The sequence below is a fragment of the Pinus tabuliformis genome, chromosome J (assembly GCF_031772625.1).
Source record: "Pinus tabuliformis cultivar Carrire ecotype Pingquan chromosome J, CPIR1, whole genome shotgun sequence".
NCBI lineage: Eukaryota > Viridiplantae > Streptophyta > Pinopsida > Pinales > Pinaceae > Pinus > Pinus tabuliformis.
This window is the reverse complement of record NC_142295.1, coordinates 389,764,615-389,782,460: the sequence shown is the minus strand read 5'-3', so window position 1 is coordinate 389,782,460 and position 17,846 is coordinate 389,764,615. Positions and strand designations below refer to the sequence as shown.

The 17,846-nt window shown below is 37.7% G+C and overlaps 1 protein-coding gene across 1 annotated transcript; it reads left to right on the top strand.

Moving 5' to 3' along the window:
- Nucleotides 1-16,479: 16,479 nt before the first annotated feature.
- Nucleotides 16,480-17,296, top strand: LOC149227414 (uncharacterized). The gene is made up of 3 exons (XM_089380494.1): nucleotides 16,480-16,859; nucleotides 17,009-17,016; nucleotides 17,103-17,296. Exons 1-3 carry the CDS (start codon nucleotides 16,480-16,482, stop codon nucleotides 17,294-17,296), a joined length of 582 nt encoding a protein of 193 aa, XP_089236620.1.
- The last annotated feature ends 550 nt before the right edge of the window (nucleotides 17,297-17,846 follow it).

Genomic DNA, 17,846 nt, shown 5'->3' with positions numbered 1-17,846 from the left:
GCTATCATGATCCGTTTTTACCTTGAAGTGTCTTCCCATTAGGTAGGGTCGCCATTTCTTAAGTGCATGGAGTATTGCCAACATTTCCTTCTCATAAATAGCTTTGCTTAGAAACTTTCCCTTGATTGGACGACTTTCAAATGGGTCTTTCATCTTGCATTAGAACAACATCAATTCCATTTCCTGAAGCATCACATTCCACAATAAAGGTTTTTGTGAAGTCCGGTGTAGCTAAGACCGGTGCTTGACACATTGCCTCTTTAAGATGTTCAAAGGCCTTTGTTGCTTCCGGAGTCCATGAAAATGCATCTTTCTTCAATAATGTCGTTAGAGGTGCTGCTATTCTCCCATAATTCTTAACAAACTTGCGATAATACCCTGTCAACCCAAGAAATCCGCGCAAATGCTTTATGGATGTGGGGATTTTCCATTCCTTAATGGCTTTAATTTTGGTAGGGTCTACCTTAACTCCTTCAAGAGATACAATATGACCCAAATATTCCACCTCCTGGACTCCAAAGAAACATTTGGATCTTTTGGCATATAATTGTTTCTCTTCCAATAGTTGTAGCACCCTGTCAACATGTTCAACATGATCCTTCCAAGACTTGCTGTAGATAAGTATATCATCAAAAAATACTAACACAAATTTTCTAAGGAATGTTTTGAAAATTGAATTCATCAAACCTTGAAATGTTGAAGGTGCATTGGTAAGGCCAAAAGGCATGACCAAAAATTCATAATGACCCTCATGAGTTCTAAATGCCGTTTTCGGAATGTCTTCAATCTTCATTCTGATTTGATGATATCCTGAACGAAGATCCAACTTGGTGAAGTAAATTGATCCATGCAATTCATCCAGTAATTCATCAATGACAGGAATGGAGAACTTATCTTTAATAGTGAGCTTGTTGAGCTCCCTATAATCCAGACACATGCACCATGATCCATCCTTCTTGTGCACCAATACTACTGGAGCAGAGAAAGAATTTTGACTCGGTTGAATTATACCAGCCTCTAGCATTTCTGCAACCATACATTCAATTTCACTTTTTTGGACATAGGGATATCTGTACGGCCTGATGTTTGGAGGAACACTTCCTGGAATCAGATGAATAACATCATCATGATCATGCATAGGTGGGAGACCTTTGGGAGTCTCAAATACCTTGGAATGATTGTCCAAGACTTTTTGGAGATCTGGAGAAATAGATGATTCTAATGTGGAAACATCTAGCGAACATAATTGTGAAATTACACCCCTTTGCTCCTTTTTTAGAAGCTTTGTCATACCATTAGAGCTGATTATCTTTCCTGGTTCCCCTGCAATACCCCTTAATTCAACTTCCTTTCCTTCCACAGAAAATTTGATGAAAAGTTATTGAAAATTAAAAGCTATTGTACACAAGGATTGTAGCCATTGGACTCCTAGTACAACATCATCACCTCCCATTGGAATGGAAAGCATTGGGCTAGTCAATACATATTCTCCCATGGATAGCTTGATATTATGGCACTTTCCAGAGCAATTTATTGTTCCTCCATTTGCAATCATCACTTGACACTCTGGTGCTGGATATAGGAAGCAATTCAATTCTTTTGCTACCCTACAATGAATAAAATTATGGGTGCTTCCTGAATCAATCAATACTATCACCTTTTTCTTCTTGATTTGTCCTTCTATCTTGATGGTTTGAGGAGTGGTAATTCCCGCCAATGCATTACAAGATATGGTCGGATTTATTTTTTCTTCATCTAGGCTTTGTTCCTAGAACATATCCTGTTCTTTTGACCTTTCTTGCTCCTTTTCTTCTTCCTCTTCACAATCTATGTAGAATAATTTGTTCTCAGCACAGTTATGACCTTTAGTGTATTTGCTATCACAACTATAACAAAGCCCTTTTGCTCTTTTTTCTTCCAATTGTTGTGGTGTCAACCTTATAGGTTGTGGAAGACTAGGGGCAACTGCACTTCCGTCTTTATAGTTGTGAGTGGTATGCTTCCTGGTTGCCATAATTTTGCTTTCCATTTTTCTTGCTAACCTGAATGCCTTCTCTAATGAATCAGGTTCCCAAAGTCGAACATCATGTTGGATATTATCCTTTAAATACGCTATGAACACATCAATCCTATGGTGCTCTGGAATATCTTTTACCCTTATGTTCAATTTTTGGAACTCCTCAATGTGCTCCATTATTGAACCCTTTTGTTCGAGACTTATCAATTGGCTAAAAAAAGTGTTGCTTTTTGTATCCTCATAATGTGCTATCAATTCTTCCGTAAAAATTGCCCAAGTGATAAATTGTTTACGAGAGAAAAGCCATTGATACCATACAAATTGATTTGGTTCCAAATATAAAGTTTCCATAAATACCTTTTGTGTGTTTTGCACATTATTGAGATCGAAGAACTTCTCCATCTGTAATATCCATGTGGCGGGATCCTTGCCATCAAACTTCCTCATATCAATTTTTGGAATATGGTGATTCTTCAATCCAACATTAGCGTCTATGGAATCATGATTAACATTCCTTTTGTTCTCATCATGAGTTTCCGTTAGTACCCTTTCACCCTTAGGGACGATTTCTTGTAGCAACTTATTCATATTTATCTTCAATTCGTCCATGTTTGTCTTCAAATCTATCTTCAAATCATCCATCTTAGCTTCTACATCTTTCTTTAAACCATCCATCTTAGATTCTGTTCCCTTTTGTGCAAGGGACAGTTGTTGCACTTGGTCTTGTAATTTTAATATATCATGTTGCATTTCTTCCTCTTCTTCATGAGTCATGCTAGAGCTTTCAGGTTCCTTACTGGGTGTTTGCATTTTATTTCCTCAGGGCATCAGTTACCGATAATAATGCTTTACTATGCCCTTTGAATTCCTTCAAACCAAGCTTATGCAAAAATAAAAAATAAAAACTACACACCTTTTTTTACTTTGTAGAAGTCTGATATTGAATCTGATGTATCTCTGTAATTTCGAATCATCCAGTTCTAAAACTGTGACCTGTAGTAGCCTTTTATGTCCTATTTCCAATGCCACTAGTCTGAACCAAATTGGATTCTCCAAGAAAGCATTGTGCCCAATCTCCCGCAGTGACCTGATTATAGACTAGTTCAGTAGAGCGAACTTGTATGAAGTGCCACGTGTCACTGTTTCAACCTTTGACTCTGAAAAATATATAGAAGAAAACTACAGTCCGTTCTCTTTCTGCACCTTCTTACGAAATTTCAATCCGATGCTCAGAAAGAAAGTTATGACGATTTTCCCCAGGTCACCTGTTTTGAGTGTAATTCAGGAGTCTGCAAAAAGACCAACTTCCTGAGATCATATCTCCGAAACTATCACGCGAAAAGCTCTGAAATTCGGACCCAAGGTTTAGCGCAATTTCTTCTGAAATGGGTTTTTTTTTAGACTTATGAAACGTCACAAAAACACGTTATAGCGAAAATGCCACAATGACCTGTTTGGAGCAGCGAAACCCTAGAATCGAAAGCTTCGATACCAAATGTTATGAAACTAGCTCACAAAAAGATAGAAAAGAGAGATCCATGCCTTAGAATTCAGCCTCTTCGAGGGGGCAACCTCCTTTACATTACATAAATGAACAATTCTTGGATGATACAAATGACAAAACCTCCTTTCTATATATAGGAGTCTATGGAGTCACAATATAATCCAGCCGACCTAACAATAATAATATAAATCCACAAAAATAACAATAGAGGGATTCTATGGGAATATTAATAACAATATGGGGGTAATGGGGGCACAACAATATAAATAAGGGGTATAACTACAATAGTAATGGGGTAATCACTAGTATTATAGGGACCCAACACATTTTTCATTCATATTCTAAAAATGAGAATTCTAATTATGCAAATGTGATCTATGCAAGAGAATCCTCAAACAAAAGATGTTCTAATGTAATCTAAGAACCAATCAAGTGCAAGTCAAGAAAATTGGGTGAGAGTTCCAAAGATCAAAAAATAAAAACACTCAAAGGCGATTAACACTCATACACAATTTAGCCCCCCCCCCCCCCAGCGAATGAGGGGGAATTTTTTTTGCAAAAACAAAAGCAAAAAGATGCAAAATTGTGAAAAGACTAAGGCAACCTCCAAGTAATGACCAAAGGAAATCAAATTAAGAATTTCTCAAAAAAGAGACTCAAAACACCCAATTGATAAAAGCTTAAAACAAGAATTCCAATGGAATTAACCTAAGAAAAGTTCTTAACAAGTCATATGTAGGTCTGAGCAGGGCATAACAACATCCAAACAAAAACTAAACTGACTGAAAGAGAAAATCTTAAGTTTTTCAAAATTTTAGCAAGGTCTGCAGGCCCACAGTTAACACAGGTGCGGTACCGCTCTGTGCTGAAAGCAAAAGTGTGGATAGGTACGCACTGTGTTGCAAACCGAGGGTGCGGTCCTCTCCCAAAGTTATGAAAAACAAAAAATAATCCAAGATCTACTAAATCTACCCAATTCCACACACAACAAGCCAAAAACAGAAACAAAAACATAGTTTCTCAAGTCAAAATAGAAACAAGGAAAAAATCAAGTCCCCAGTGGAGTCGCCATTTTGTCACACAGAATGAGTCGATCTTGCGGACAAGATAGACCTTCCTAGAATCTAAAGAGATCTAGTGACAAGCAATCCAATAAAAAACTATCTTTATCTAAATATGCATTTATAAACAAAGGCAAACAAGTGTTTAGGCCTACCTTGGGTCCAATGCAAGTTTATGGAAGCCTCGCTCCTTTGATCCAAATGAGCTCCTTTGTTGCGAATCTGCAAACATAAACAAGAAAACAAATTAAATAGCACCTGAAAAGCCAATATCATAAAACATATTTAACATGAAGATCAAGGAATTCATGAAACAAATGACATAAGACAATTTATTGAGAAAAATGAATCTGATTGTATTAATTCAAATCAAAGAAGAAATTTACAACCTGTGCCTTGATGCTATACAAGCTCCTTCCAGGGTCCAACAAGTAGTCTCCTCTACTTTGACAAGTTTCACTCTCTTCCCAATGAAGCCAAAAAGGTATTGGATCTCTCCTCTCAAGCTTAACTAGGAAGTCTCAATTCCACCGGCATTTACCCTCAAAAATGTTCAGCTTCTAACCTCCTTAGCAACCAGCCCAATGCCTTAATTTATAGTGCAATGGAGGGAAGTTACTAGGTCCTCCTTCAAAGGGATAAAGCCCTCCTTCAAAGGGATATCTCCTCTCATCAAGGGATTAGCTCCTTCTCTTTTCAGATGCATGAACCACCTAAGAGCGACCAATCCATGTCAAAATTCCTTCTAGAATCATCTAGAATTAACCCAAAGTGAGTTTTTTATAATAAATTTGTGCCTTTTTTACTTTCACAGGGGTCGGAACCCACTCCTTTAGGGACAGAGCTGGCAAGTCCGCAATTTTTGTGAACAGGGGGTGTGGGACCGCAGGAAATAGTGAGAGAACGTGCGGAACCAGAGCTTTGTTGATTTTCAATGTTTTTCTCTCATTTTCAAAGCTTGACTTGAAGAGCTGAGGTCTGAGACTTACTTAGGAGGACAGTACAAGTGATGATAGACCCATGTGACTGCAAATAATCATGGTGACAGTATTTTTGTGTAACACCTAGATTTCTCCCTTTTGTTTACTTAGCTGGTAACAAATTTTGGCTTTACTTATTACCTCATCCATCGTCTTTGGACTGTTAAACTCAATTATTTCCCTCATGTTCAAAGGTAAACTACTGATGAACCTCTGTACTTTAGCCTTTTCCTCTCGAATATAAGGCACATAATAGAGCAATGAAGTAAAACGAGTGATAAGCTCATCGATAGTTTGTTGTCCCAGTCCCAGGTCATGGAATTCTCTTACTTTTTCGTCATAAAAATGTTTGGTCAGGTATCTTTCCTTAAAGTATTTTTGAAAATTTTCCCAAGTTATATTCTTTTCGCTTACTCCTTTTACAATCTTAACTTCTTCCAACCACAAGGTGGTTTTTCCCTGTAATTGAAAAATGCCAAACTGTGCCTTGAGGTTGTGATCGTATTCATATAACTGAAAGTATTTGTTCATATTAATCAACCACACCTCAGCTGCTTCCTCCAATTCTCCATAAAAGTGTGGTGGTTTGATCTTACGAAACTCCCCTTGCAACTCTATTCATTGCCTTTTTAACGTCTGTTGCTCGGAAGCATTATCAAATCGTTCTTCTCACTCTTCCTCCCTTCCTTCTGACTCTTCTGGTTATGTGTGGTGATTATGCTCCTCTGACACCCTTTGTTGCTCAACGTTGGGATCAATGGTTGTTGATTCTGCTTGTCAGATACGCTATTTTTAATCCTTTCTTGTTCCATGGTTAACCTCGCGTTATCCTCCCGTAATTGGGCCATTTCATTTTTCAACTCCTGTACTATCTCTAATATTGCAAGATTCGTATTGCGAGCCTCTTATTCAAGATATACCCATAATTCTAGGTTATTTTCAAGGCTTGTTGCAGGTCCCTGACCCACCACAAACCTATGCGAAACACTGTCTGCTCTTCTCATATTGGCGGTCTTTTGTTTTCCTGTACTTAACATAAGAAAAGTAACAGAAGAAGGGTTAACACATTAATTGTTTTTTTTCTTTAAATACACAATAGAAATGGAAATAAAATGAATATACTTTATTTGTTTATTTCCCAGAGGCAACAATTTTTGAAACTTGGCTCTGATACCACTTGTAATGACTCCACCTTATTAAATTACATAAATTACATACCCCATAAAAAATATTTATTGTAACTATAAAGTTTCTCCACAATATTGAATTCTTGGTATACACGCAGCTCTAGATTTTGTTGTAATCACTATTGTACTAGTGTCATTAATAAGAACTTTAATTCCGAGGGTTTGGTTTCATGCTTGGTGGTCCACGCGGCTTGCAAATAGACTCCAATCTGCGTTTTATGCTTCTGCCATCACGTGGCTTGGCATGCCTGCTGCGAATATTATTAACTCTACCAGCTTCGTCCTGTATGTGGCCCGGGCAGGCGGTCCGGTCTCATCAGCGCACTTGGAAACCCCGCCCTCATCGACGGTGCATAATATATCCCGTGATCCGACGGTGGCAACCTTCTTGGGACTTACCTCTTCTTTGGAATGCGATGAGATTGAACTCATTTGCTTAGTAGCTCTCTTGTGGAGCCTGCTCTGTGTTTGGCCCTTCCATTAGCAGCTCCAATATACTAGGCACACAGAATTACGTTCAAGTTGTTGGTATTGTTCAGACTCAGGGTTTGGTAGCGGACAAGACCTTTCAGGTAAATTTTGTTTCCACAAAGCTATTACATGCTTACCTTCTTAAACATTCATAGCTGGAAGTGCTACATGTTCACCAATTTCTCTAATCATGTTTTCTTTTTATGTGGGTTCATGCTGCTCGCAGGATGTTCCGAGTACATCTATGGCTCTTAACTATTTCAGAAGAAGAGGTGCTCCTTCAGTGGCGGTTTCGACATCTCCCGGGTAAGACATGTTTGGGTTGGAAGCTTCCTAGCATTTTCCTTTTTTCTTGGCTATCTCAGCTATTGTGTATTTGTTTTATCGGTTGCATTAATCAAATACCTTATGGCTATAATACCATGCAGGATGCTTGTTGACCGCCTCAAATCTCTCGGCTACACCTGGTGGAAAGGCGCTCCTGCAGCTTTGGGCTTTAAGGGTTTCCAGGTAAGAGTTCATCCTGGCTTGGTGCCCTCGAGCTGAAGGATTAAGGTTTAGGGTGATGTCTAGGTCTCGATACTCTGCATATTATATGGCTTCTCGGTCTTAATGATAGCATACAGAATCAAATGGTTAGGGTTTCAAGAGGCTTTACTGAAGTTTGTCGAAGGATCTTCCCTTCTGGGGTTTTCTTCTGTGTAATATTTGTTAATAAAGGGAGTTGTTCCCTTTACGAACTTGATGCTTTCTATTGCACAGGAATATCTAGACTCTAGCTAGTTTATTATTTTTGTAATTATACTGAAATTTCCAAGTTGAAGAACTGTATAGAATTTTCTCAGTTAAAATGTGGATGACCTGGTGCATAGTTGGGACTATGCATACCTGCATCAGACCCTTTTCTCTATTGTGTAAATGTAATACCTTTGTTAGGTCATTCTTTTATGCTTGCACAAATATTTGTTGGGACTGTTCAAATTTCAAGGAAGTATTGCGTTGAAACTATGTATTTTAAGTTGAAATGTGGCCTCGCTAGCATAGAGTTTTGTTCTCTACCTATAAAATTGAATGTAAGATACAGAGTCTTTTTATAACTGCATTTGGGTTTTTGGCTTTATTCTTACCATGCGCAATTCTAGTTTGTAAATATTGGAGCCTGTTCATACAACGTCAATGTGTTAATGTTTTCCCTCGGCACCAATTTCTTTTATAATATTGCCTTGTGTTTTGAAAATCTTATGGCTTTATAATCATGAGGGTCTCATCCCTCGAAAGGTTCATTTACGAGCCAACATGGTTCAACTATTATGCTTTGGACTCAGGGATTCTTGGACTCATCCGCAGATCATAACCCTTACCACAGGGTAGAGCAACCCTTCTTTCGCATACCCTGGACTTGTTATCCACTCCAGGACATGGTTAATCTGCTTCTACATTTGTCTTCAGGTTACTTACAAACGAGACATCTATTATCAGTTCTTTATTTAGTCATGCGTATGAGAAAGCTTTTTCCGCTTCCATTGTTCTATTTAGGAACTGTACATAGTGCTATGGTTCTTATATTATCATACAATTATGATATTTGAAAATACATTAGCCCAGGTGGCCTAATTTGTTTTTCCTCACTATGGTCTTATCTTTGATTTCTGCATTGAATGGAACTGTAAAAGACTTATAGTTTTTTCTTTGCAACAAAATTATTCTACCAACAATCTTTAGACTATCGGAACGGAGTTTTTCAACAAAATAGAAATCAACTTTCCACTCTGAACAGAGTTATTTTTTTTAAACAGAGAACATAAACTAATTTCTTAAATGAGAATGACCCACCTCGATAGTTGCACTTGCTACAAGTATCTTTCGAAAATAGTAAACTCTATATATAAAGAAAGTATCTGAAACTTGCTATATTTATTTCGGTTATAAACTCTAGGAACCTGTTGCTTGTAGAATCTAATTGAGTTCAAATATTAGCACAACGTTCGGTTGATACCTCACACCTGAGTTGCTTCCAAGTAAGTAACTCCATGCTTCCAAGTAAGTAACTACAGAGGAAGAGGTCACCTCTAATTCTGTAGCTAGTCAAACCACCCGACCATGAGATTGTCTTTCGTGACCAAATCTTCCCCCTAGCTTGCTCAAAGACGTACAATATTTTTCAAGTTGTTCACACTCTACGCCCTTGCTATCTGATCATCACCAGACATAGCAAGATTTTTCCCCTTTTCCCTTTCCTGTCTCTACAACATATTTTTTTTCCTCCCCTCGCTTCGTTTTCCTGGAAGGCCTCCATGTTTAGGGGAAGTAGTTAGGGTTCCAACAACTGTTTCTTTTAACTTCCCTCCTCAGAAGTTACTTGATCTCCTCTTCACTAGGAAATCATTTCTCATTTTTATTCAATAAAATAAAAATATTAATTAATTCAAACAGATAATAACCATCATCCTTCAGTTTATTTTCACTATGGTAAATAAAATATTTACAACATTCTGGGGATATTACATTTTCCCATTTGAAACAAGAAATTAGTTTAATCTTTATAATTCAGAAAAGATAGAGATTGAAAACAAAAAAAAATAGTTTTAATTTTTATAATTCAAAATGTATTAAATTTGAAAATAAAGAATAGTAAGAAATTAATTGATCAACATTATTTTGAAGAAATAGAAATAATTCAAAAGATAATAGATTTTAGAAATATTTTAAAATTTCACTATAAAAACAAATTCAAAAAAGATGTATATTGTGTAGCAAAAAATATGTGCATTGTGTAGCAAATAGGTAAGACTTCAATGAGCACTGTGTATTGGCTATCTATGAGGAGTGTATTGGTGAGCAGATATGTGTATTCGCTAGCAGATAGGTAAGACTTCATGGCTTGTGTATTGGCTAGCAGATAGGTAAGACATTATATCTTTTCCAATACTTACGGAAGAGAATATTTAGAATAAATTCCACCCCTTTTATTAGGGTAGGAATTTTAAAACTAAAACTCTCAACAATTTAAAATAAATTTCATCCCTTCTAATTATATTAGAGTAAGAATTTTAAATCTGAAAAGTTATTAATTTAGAATAAATTCTATTTTTTTCACTCAAGTAAGAGTAAGAATTTTAAATCTGAAACACCCATTAAATTTTACAGTTTCATGAATTTTGATCATTGGTTTTGTAATTTAGTGTTATTTTGATTATTTTACTTTGACCATTTTAACAAAGTTTTAAACTTAAAATACCCATCAAATTTTACTATTTTGCTGGTTTTGATCATTGGTTTCTGCAGTTCTAGCAATAACCATTTTAATTATTTTATTTTGATCATTTTAACAAAAAAAATTGACAAACGTATTTAAAAAAATTGACTAACGGGTAAATCACCACCTAGGATGAACCATTTAGGGTGAAATTCCATCCCTTCTTCCCACCAAAAGTTAAAAAGGAATAAAGATAATTAAATCCAACCGAGAGGCAACAAGAAAAGCTACCCCAACAAACGTAACGTCTGCCATATATAACATGCAATATTCCACTAATTGTTTGCCCATTTAATATGAGTTGTTCTGTCATGCACATTCTTGAAAGAAATCCTTTATGTAGCTTGTTGTAATGCATTGGAAGAAAACAAATGAATCGTTTTCCAAAACATGGCCTGCAATCAGAGAAGGTGTTGATAGAGACAGTGTGTGATACTCCGAGAATATTGTAAATACTTTATTTACCATAGTAAAAAATAAAGAAGAAACAAACTGAAGGATGTTGGTTATTTGAATTAAATAATATTTTCAATTATTGGCAATGGAAAATGTTTTAAGCATGATAAAAAGAAACTGGCAACTTCCGAGGAGGGAAGTTGAAAAAGGCAGTTGTTGGAAATGCAACCCTAACTACCTCCCCTAAGTGTGAGACTCCAAGAAAAATGAGTGAGGGGAGGAAAAACAATGCTGAAATTTCAGACGCTAGGAAGGATATGCTAAGTCTGGTGATGACCAGATAGCATGCACTTGGTGTGCAACGAACTTGCAGAGGTTAGTGACCTTGCAAGTAAGCTCGGGGGGAGATACAGTAGAGAAGGACATATGTCATGGTTGGGTGGACAAAAGATAGATGATAACGAAAGAGAACCTTCATAAAGGTGCACTACTTTTCTAGCAGGAGTGAGGTAAATGGCCTATCCTAGAAAATTGTAGTTGTTGAATAAAAAGAGTAGTACTTGATGTGCTCGTAAATAGTTAAGAGTTGTAGTTTATTTTGTTTGTTTATCTAGAAACTGTGGTAGAAAAATTAACAAAAATAAAAATGAAATGAATAGGTACCTATGGCGCTAGCAAAACAGACCAGAACTGTAATTCTATCTATTGTTTAATTGTAGCGTTAGATTTATTACAGTTACAAATAGAGTCTGAGGAATGAAACTTAAATATTAAGTGAAATTTCAGAGCTTTAATCTGTTTGTGGAGATACTCGGATGATTCAAATGTATGGGAAAAAGAACCAAATTTAGTGATGGCCCCTACTGTGTGTGTTGATTGTTATAACCAGCTTTTAAACAAACTTTAATACGTTAGGATTAATACGGTTTGGCCAATTCCTTAAATATCAGAATGCAAGGGTTTAGTTCTAGATGACTTGTTTCAACGAGGGTAAGACCATATCGACCTTAAACCAAATGCGGCAACCCGTACAATATAGATAGGGAGAATTGTTGTAAGATTTTGGGAATATTTTGTTAAGTTATTCACAGAGGAAACTGAAACACATGTATAGAGTAAATCTTTATTTATAGGACCATGTAAGCATGCCACTTCTGTTATGGACTATTCGATGTAAACCATAAAGTCTTCGACTCGGGTTCCGTAGTAACAATCACTCGAAATTGTAACTAGGGTCTGAGTCACTAATAGAATCTCAGAGTATTAAACACAAAAGACATAAGGGGTTCGTAACCATGGAAGTTCCAGCCTTAGTGATAGATCGGAAAACTGAACCGTAGCCAAGGTCAGAGGTTAGCACATCAACAAGGTGTTGTCACACATTTTAAAACACAAATCAAACTGTGTATTTGAACCAGGTAAGTCTCAAGGTTCAATCCGAGTAATAAAAAGATAGGTGCTAGTACTCTTGGTAATTTTTTTTTAATTTACTGTGTACATATGTAAATTTAGGAGTGTCACAAGTGGTATCGGAGCCCGGTTCCAAACATTGCGGCCTTTGGAATAATAGATAAACAAAAGAGGTAAACTAAAATCATTTAATTTCCGCTCTTGTTATTCTTTTTAATTAAAAAAAAAATAAAAATTAAGTACTAACCCTCCTTCTGTTACTCTTACCTTATGTTAAGAACAGGGAAACAGCAGATAGCCAACATGAAGAGAGCAGACAATGTTTCACGTAGATTTGTGGCAAGTCAAGGACCTGTAACAGGCCCTGAGAACAACCCAGAATTATGGGTGCAGTGTGGAGAAGAGGCTCGCAATACGAATCTTGCAATATTAGAGACAATACAGGAGTTGAAAAATGAAATGGCCCAATTGCGGGAAGATAACGCAAGGTTAACTTTGGAACAGGAAAGGATTATAAAGAGCCTATCTGACAAAAAAAATCAGCAACCACTGAATCCTAGCATTGAGCAGTAGAGGGTGTCAGAGGAGAGAAATCACCACACAAAACATGAAGAGTCAGAAGGAAGGGAGGAAGAACAGGAAGAGTAATCTGATAATTCCTCCAAACAACACACTTCAAAGAGGCAACGAATATAGCTGCAAGGGGAGTTTCGTAAAATCAAACCGCCAGACTTTGATGGGGAATTGGAGGAAGCAGCTGAGGCATGGTTGATGAATATGAGTAAATACTTCCAGCTATATGAGTACGACCACAACCTCAAGGAACGGTTGGCCATTTTCCAATTGCAGGGAAAAGCCACCCTGTGGTGGGAAGAGGTGAAAATTGTAAAAGGAGTAAGTGAGTAGAACATAACGTGGGAGAAATTTCAAAGATACTTTAAAGAAAGATACCTGACCGAGCATTTTTATGATGAAAAGGTGAGAGAATTCCATGACTTGCGGCTGGGACAACAAACCATGGACGAATTTATCACTCGTTTTACTTCATTACTTCGTTACGTGCCTTATATTAGAGAAGAGAAGGCTAATGTACAGAGGTTTGTTAGTAGTTTACCCTTGAATATGCAGGAAAGGATTGAGTTTGACAATCCAAAGACAATGGATGAAGTAATACATAAAACCAAGATTTTTTACCAGCAGGGCAAACAAAAGGGAGAAAATCCAGGTAGAAGATGGAATGATAAGAGAAGTAACAAGCTAGCTAGGAATAATAAAGGGAATCATGGTAGTGGTAACAAGGGTTTTTCCAAGGGACAAAACAGCAGAAATATACAGAAAAAATCGCTCAGGTCAAAGCCAACCAGTGAGTCCAGAATCAGCGAGCAACTTGTAAAGCTAGACATTGAAGGGGCAACAAGGCCTCCAGTGCAGTGTTGGGGTTGCGATGGGCCTCACTATGTTAAAAACTGCCCTCAATGGAAGGGAACTAAATAGTTTTCTCAGATCCACGAAGCATCAATAGTTGGCAATGTAGGACGTAGCCTGCCTAGGATTAATGCTGCCCTGGAAGATCGCCAGGTGGAGTACCAACAGACCATGGTGGAATTCAAAGGTAAAATTTCAGACCTTACTATAACTATTTTAATTGATCCTCGAACCACCCTAAGTTTTATTAGTCCTAAGGTTTTAGAGTATTCTAAATTGCAACTTGTTAAATTTACTAACCCCTAGCTAGTACTGCTAGCCACAGGGGCAAAGAGACGAGTGCTTGCTAAGGTGATCAACTACCTTTTAAAGATAGCAAGACAGTTAGTGGTGGCAGATTTGAATGTGCTTCCCCTTGGTTCGTATGATGTTCTAATCGGTATGGATTGGTTAGAAAAACATTGGTCCACAGTCAATTGTAAAACAAAGACTATTTATTTCAGAGATGAACTTGGAGCAAGGCAAGAGATGCAAGGGATTAAGCGGCCAGTGCAAATTCGGCCAATAACCGCTTCTCAGTTAGCAAAATGCATTAGGAAGGGATGTCAGATTTATGCCATCCAAGTGGGCTATGCTAACTGAAAAGACAAAACAGCTACCTTGGAAAACATTCCAGTGATACAAGAATTTACCGATGTGTTTCTACAAGAGATCCCCGAGCTGCCACTTAAAAGAGATACAGACTTTACAATCGAATTGGTGCTAGGGGTGGCCCTGGTATCCCGAGCACCTTATAGAATGAGCACACCAGAGTAGACAGAGTTAAAAAAGCAGTTACAGGAACTGTTAGACAAAAACTATATTCACCCTAGTGTGTCTCCTTGGGGAGCTCCAGTATTGTTTGTTAGGAAAAAGGATGGGACCTATCGCATGTGCATAGATTGTCGTCAGTTGAAAAACTAACAATCAAAAATAAGTATCCTCTACCCTGGATTGATGAACTTTTCAACCAAGTGAAAGGTGCAACAGTATTTTCCAACATCGATTTGCGATTAGGGTACCACCAAATCAGGATTAAGGAGGAGGACATAGCTAAGACAACTTTTAGAACAAGATATGGACATTACAAGTTTGTGGTGCTACCCTTCGGGTTGACCAACGCGCCCACAACTTTTATGTGTTTAATGAACAATATATTTCATCAGTATTTGAATAGGTTTGTGCTGATTTTTATTGATGACATACTGATATATTTCCGAACTATGGAAGAACACAGGGAGCACCTCAGGTTGGTACTGCAAACCCTCTGAGAACACCATTTATATGCCAAGTTCAGCAAGTGCGACTTCTTCAAGGAAGAAATACAGTATTTGGGCCATATAATCATGAAGGAAGGGATCACGGTAGATCCCAAAAAGATAAAGACCATAATGGAATGGTCCATACCAAAGGATGTAGCAGACATCAAATCCTTTATGGGATTAGCCAGTTATTACAGACGATTTGTAGAAGGATTCTCAAGAGTAGCATATCCTATCACTTCCTTATAGAAAAAAGGAAGAGCTTTCAGATGGACCTCGGAATGCCAAAAATGTTTTGAGTAGCTCAAGCATATGCTCACCACCACACCCATTCTGAGCATAGTTGATCCTAATAAGGACTATGTGGTGTGCACTGACGCAAGCAAGGAAGGTGTAGGAGGCGTGTTGATGAAAGAAGGGAAGGTAATTGTTTATGAGTCAAGAAAACTAAAAGAACATGAGAAAAAATATTCCGCTTATGACTTAGAGTTGGCAGCTATCATACACGACTTGAAGATGTGGCGACATTATCTTATGGGAAGAAAAATTTTATTATTGACAGACCACCACAGTTTGACCAATTATTTTAGCCAGCCCACTTTAAGTTCTAGGCAATCACGGTGGGTGGAATTCCTAAGTGGTTTTGATTTTGAAATCAAAAATTTGAAGAGGAAAGAGAACTGGGTGGTGTACGCTTTAAGTCGGAAATTACAATGTTTATATGAAATTTTCTGTAGCGAATGGAAAAGCCCCTTCGAGGAGATGATTAAAAAAGAAGCAGAGAAAGATACTGTATACCAACAAATAAAATAGCAAGAAATAGTTTACCAGCAAAGAAAATCAGCAAGGTTATAGGGTGCATGATGCTGGAATATTGTACTACAAGAAGAGGTTGTATGTGCCCAATCAGAACAACATTAAAATTTTGATTTTGGATGAATTTCATAAAAGTCAATATGCGGGACACCCAGGATATCAAAAAATGATTACAACACTCAAAAAATAGTATTATTGGCCAAGCATGAAGAAGGATGTGGTGGAATACCTGGCACGTTGTTTGTAGTGTCAACAAATTAAGGCAGAGCACCAACACCCTGCGGGACTATTACAACCATTACTTGTCCCAGAATGGAAATGGGAAACTGTCTCCATGGAATTCATAACAGGTTTTCCCAACACAAAGAAAAATAATGATTCCATCATGGTGGTGGTGGAAAAATTAAGTAAATCGGCACATTTTATACTTGTACAATCTACTTTTAAAGTGGTGCAGATTACCCACATTTTCATGCAGAACATTTTTAAGCTGTGTGGGTTACCTAAAACAATAATCTCGGACCGTGATGTAAAATTCACCTCGGTTTTTTGGAAAACATTGTTTGGAGAATTAGGAACTTAGCTAAATTTCAGTACAACTTATCATCCTCAGACTAACGGACAAACCAAACGGGTGAACTAGGTGTTGGAAGACATGTTAAGGGCATATGTAAAGCAACAATCGACCAAGTGGGAAGATTATCTGCACTCGGTCGAGTTCACATATAATAATGGCTATCATGAATTATTGCAAATGAACCCGTTTGAAGTCTTGTATGGGCGAAAGTGCCGCACGCCCTCAAGCTGGAGTGAACGAGAAGACAGATTAATCTTGGGAGCTGACATGCTCAAGGAAATGGAGGAAATGGTTAAGAAGGTACGGTCTAATTTAAAAGCAGCTCAAGATAGGCAAAAGAACTTCGCCGACTGGAAAATGAGATTTAAAGAGTACCAATTCGGTGATCATGTGTATGTGAGAATTCGTGCAAGAAGAAGCGCATTACAATGGAGTGGGTGCGCTAAGTTCGCACCTCGGTTTTGTGGACCATTCTAGGTCTTAGCAAGAATTGGGTTGGTGGCATACCAACTCACTCTGCCAAGTCACCTACGAGTCCACAATGTCTTCCATGTCTCAGTGTTAAAAAAATATGCTTACGATCCTAAGCATGTAATCCTATGTCCAGATATACAGGTAAGAATTATCTCCGGTACTTTAGTCCAAATGTTTTCTTCTGAAAGGAACTCACTTAGGATGTTTCATGTTGCACGTCAAACCAGAAGGAGAAATTTTGGTCGAGTCGTTGAACATCCTCGACCGGAGAGAAGTAACGTTGCAGAAGGAGGCTATTACCCAAATTAAAGTGCAGTGGCAGGACTTTGGGCCTGAGGAGGCCACGTGGGAAGATGATGATCTTATGAAAAAGGCTTACCCAGAACTGTTCATGACCGAAAGACATCGGGACGATGTCTAATTTCAGGAGGGGGAGATGTGATACCCCATAATATTGTAAATACTTTATTACCATAGTAAAAAATAAAGAAGAAACAAACTGAAGGATGTTGGTTATTTGAATTAAATAATATTTTCAATTATTGGCAACAAAAAAACTAGCAACTTCCGAGGAGGGAAGTGGAAAAAGTCAATTGCTGGAAATGCAACCCTAACTACCTCCCCTAAGTGTGAGACTCCAAGAAAAAGGAGTGAGGGGAGGGAAAACCGTGCTGAAAGGTCAGACGGTAGGAATGATATGCTAAGTCTGGTGATGACCAGATAACATGCACTTGGTGTGCAACGAACTTGGAGAGGTTAGTCACCTTGCAAGTAAGATTGGGGGAGATACAGTCGAGAAGGACGTATCTCATGGCTCGGTAGACAGAATATAGATGATAATGAAAGAGAACCTTCATAAAGGTGCACTACTTTTCTAGCAGGAGTGAGGTAAGTGGTCTATCTTGGAAAATTGTAGTTGGTGAATAAAAAGAGTAGTACTTGATGTGCTCGTAAATAGTTAAGAGTTGTAG